General features: G+C 39.2%; 1 protein-coding gene across 1 annotated transcript; it reads left to right on the top strand.

Annotated features, from left to right (window-relative positions):
* The first annotated feature begins 2,016 nt into the window (after positions 1 to 2,016).
* Positions 2,017 to 3,557, top strand: LOC108702018 (protein reprimo). The gene has a single exon (XM_018237019.2). The coding sequence runs from the start codon at positions 2,259 to 2,261 to the stop codon at positions 2,568 to 2,570; it is 312 nt and encodes a 103-aa protein (XP_018092508.1). The 5' UTR covers positions 2,017 to 2,258; the 3' UTR covers positions 2,571 to 3,557.
* The last annotated feature ends 638 nt before the right edge of the window (positions 3,558 to 4,195 follow it).

Raw genomic sequence — 4,195 nt, 5'->3', positions numbered from 1 at the left:
TCTCCCTGTTTAGCCCTCAACACATGTGCCAGTCTGTCTCCATTTACACCTCTCCCCAAGCACTAGTATATCCACACTTGGCCCTCCCCCATATGTCTGCCTATGCCCTTCTCTCTTTTTTTTCTAACTTCTTAATTCAGTGCTGTTCAAGTCCTGTAGAACCGAGAGCCAGAATATTTCTGACGTATGTGGTGTAGGGATGAAATTGGAATTGAGTATTGGCCCCTCCCTGTTTTTAAACCATACCCACTTTAAATCACACCCATGTTACCACAAGAACTTTTAACACCATGCCCACATTAATGGTGGTAGCACAAAAAAAACAAATGATTGGTGCTCATTGCAGGGATATCACTCGTCACTCATGTGAAAAAGCTCAATAAGTCATATTAAGACATACCCTTAAATCCATATGCCTTCTCCCCTGTAGATAGCACAGCAACCACAGTACATGATTAAACACCTTAGGTACTCCCTAACAACTATTTCCAGATGTTATCAACCCCCACTATGCTCATCTCCCACAGGCAGAGTATGGCACACACCGGCAAAGTATGACACAGGTAGGCAGAGTATGGCACACACAGGCATGGTAAGACACAGGTAGGCAGAGTATGGCACACACAGGCAGAGTATAACACACAGGCATAGTATGACGCACAGGCAAAGTAAGGCACACACACAGGCATAGTATAACACACACACAGGCAGACTATGGTACACACAGGCAGAGTATGGCACACAAAGTTAGACAGGGCAGGAGACAAGGAAACCTAACAGGACCGTGCAAGTATCAAGACCTATCAAGACCACTCTAAAAACAGTATGTACTGCACTATGTGCTCCTTCTACAGTCTATCTCAGATGTGACAGGTGAACATGTGTGCACTTATAGTCTGGGTCATGAACATTACAGGGGGGCATTACAGGTGTGAACAATTCAGGGGGGGTTACAGGTGTGAACATTATAAGGGGGGCATTACAGGTGTGAACAATACAGGGGGGATTACAGGTGTGAACATTACAGGTGGCATAACAGGTGTGAACAATTCAGGGAAATTACAGGTGTAAAAAATGCAGGTGATTATAGCCTGAGAGTAGGACTACATGGACATTCGACGGAAATAAGGTAAGAGATAGAAATGTCAGATGAAGTCACAGCATTGATACGACACGACTGTCGGATGCAGACGCTGCACGCTGGGCCGAAAACGTATGTGTAGTCCTACCCTGAATCTGAGGTGTGAACAGTTAATCTCAGTTCAGATACATTTTAATTTAAGGTAAGCAGTCACAGCAGCCAGACTTTCATGTGGAGGGCCACACAAGGGGGGGGGGGGGGTCATGGGCCATATCTGGCCTGCAGGCAGCCATTTGTACAGCACTGTCTCAACCTATCTCACCATGTGGAAAATATTCACTTTCCCCACCTGCCAGTTTTAACATATGCCAGTCTTTACTCCTTTTCCCCACTCTCCCTTCACCAGTCTTTCCTTTTTTTCATATTGCCACTCGCTAGTATCCTCCCTTTATCTGTACATGGCAATTTCTTGTGTAACCGCCCTTCCACCCATGTTCCAGTTCTCATATCCCAATGTTACCCTCCCCTCTTCCCCTGTATCTCCCCTTGGTACAATGCATTCATGGAAAATAAACATCTGTGTATTCGTACTCCTGGGGCTACATTTTGAACAACCAGGGGGTAAAAAAAGTATTTTCATGTATTTGTGTTGTAAAGCAGATCGTTGGAGGAAATATTTTAGCTTTATGCATGTGGTGAAGTTTTTGTAAATGAATGGTTAATATTCTTAAAATTTGATTAAATAAGTTAGCAAATGACAAGCTATAGTAATAACTTCATGCACGATATTCTGAAGAATGAACATTTTCTCTGTAGAAAACTGAGATTTAATTTCTGCAAACTGTCAAGAGATGGCAGTCTTTCCTTACGACTCTGAAAAAGTGACTAATGGGATTGAGACACCTCCCACTGACTAATGGCTCATCCAGAGCACTATAATAACTGTAGACAAAGAAAGACAGAAGCTGTCTTTCCTGCTCTGATGCTTGCAAACTCAAACTGATAAGAATTGCTGGGGGAAAATAAATTGCCTGGAAATCTTTCTTCTTTTCTCCTAACTCTTTGAAGAAGCAAGAAGCCAATGTGGCAAATCTGATGATTTTCCTGAGCTCTTTTTCCCTATTCCATCAGGAGCACCTGTTCGACTTTGTACTGCAGCCACAAGAAGTTTAGGAAGATGAACCAGACAGAAGCCGGATTACTGTTTTCCAACAGCAGTGACTCTATTGGAAGTATCTTGGGGTGCTGCACCCAGGCTTCAATAGTAACATATGATGGATCTGAGGTGCCTTCTCTTGAGGCGAGGAACCTATTCATCATGCGAGTGGTTCAGATTGCGGTGATGTGTGTTCTATCCCTCACGGTCGTGTTTGGGATCTTCTTTTTGGGATGCAACTTGCTAATAAAATCCGAAGGGATGATAAACTTTTTGGTCAAGGAAAGGAGACCTTCTAAAGAAATTGAAGCAGTCGTCGTCGGTCCTTATTAAAAAAAAAAAATACTGGTGAGAAAAAAAATGATTCTGATATTCTCAGACAGGTGTCTGAAGCAACACAGGTTGCCTTTTTTTTTTTGATTTCCGCATCCCATCCGTTGAAGAGACGAGATGATGAGACAAGATTTCTCATGGACAGAGCAAGACCAAGGGACCAAGATGAGTTGAAGTTTATTTGTTATTCTTTTTTTTAATTGTGGCTGAAAAATCTCGCAGATCAAGATCATCTGACGGACGTGAGAATGAAGATGCTACTGACATCTGTTGTGGAAGTACAATTTTTTAGCTGCACTTTAAGAAGGAAGTGGAACCACCTCACCCATCTTTCATCCAAAGCAGAACTTGTAAGAATGTATTATATATAAATATATCAGTATAAAGCAAAGGATCAGCATCTACATCTTGCTTCATACTGGAAAGAGGGATTCTTTGCATTGCTCTGATTGTAATAACTTTATTACTACTACCTGACATTCCTAAAAGTACATTCATACAATACCTTTGATAAATCCGAAGGCATTGTTATACAAAGACTGTTACATTTTTGTTAAAAATACTCACTTTACTGTTACTTTTTGTTCTCTTGTTCTTTTTCTTAACCAAAGGGGGGGAGCTGAGAATGTCTGTTTATTTCTTTACTGTACAGTGATTTGTATATCTCTACTATTTTTTAAAATTTTTGGTAACTTAAATTTTTTTCCTGACTTTTTTTCCTGCCTCAGTAACCGACTGTTCTGCCTTTATTCTTAAATACTGAAAACATGCTCTATCCTTGCAAGTGTGCTATATATATTATATTCACCATCTGTCTAAGAGGCATCATGGATTGGTTGTTTCCCATTTCAGTGTTTTGTATTTTTTCAATAGGCTTTGGTGCTTCCACTGTTAAACATTTTTGTAAATTCTTTATTGAACGAAGGATACTAAGTTGAGGGAATTTGGCCCGATAATAAAAAATGTGTGCAAATTCAGGCAATGGAATTGTTTTTGTTATTTAATATAATTAAAAAATAATGCAAAAGGCTCCAAATATTGCATTAATATCTGATTTTTAAATATTGTGTTCAACTGTTATTACATTTTTCTTATTCAGTTTCCCAACAGTTTGTCATGTTCAAATTGCTTATTTTAATTTAATAGGCAATTGGGGGGTTTTTGGGGGGGGCTCCAAATATCGCAGATTTTGTAAATATTTAGTTCAACTTTTTTCATGTTCAAACAATGATTCCCAACTGTTTATAATGTTTAGATTTTTTATTTTATTGTAACAGCCTGATGCTTTTTTTGGGGAAGGGATACAATTTTTTAAAAAAAAAAGACATTTATTCTGCACCAAGTTTTGTTTATTGTACAGGTATGGGACCTGTTATCCAGAATGCTCAGGACCTGGGGTTTTCCGGATAATGGATCTTTCCATAATTTGGATCTTCATACCTTAAGCCTACTAGAAAATCATGTAAACATTAAATAAACCCAAGAGGTTGGCTGTGCTTCCAATAAGGATTCATTATATCTTAGTTTGGATCAAGTACAAGGTACTGTTTTATTATTAAAGAGAAAAGGGTAATCATTTTTAAAAAATTTGGATTATTTGTTTATAATGGAGTCTATGGGAGATG

Source organism: Xenopus laevis, chromosome 9_10L (genome assembly GCF_017654675.1).
Source record: "Xenopus laevis strain J_2021 chromosome 9_10L, Xenopus_laevis_v10.1, whole genome shotgun sequence".
NCBI classification, from domain to species: Eukaryota; Metazoa; Chordata; class Amphibia; order Anura; family Pipidae; genus Xenopus; species Xenopus laevis.
Note: the sequence above shows the minus strand (reverse complement) of the source record. Positions and strands in the feature narration are given on the sequence as shown.

What these genes read in the sequence shown, in the direction of transcription:
- LOC108702018 (XM_018237019.2), top strand. Translation starts at nt 2,259, where the DNA reads ATGAACCAGACAGAAGCCGGATTACTGTTTTCCAACAGCAGTGACTCT.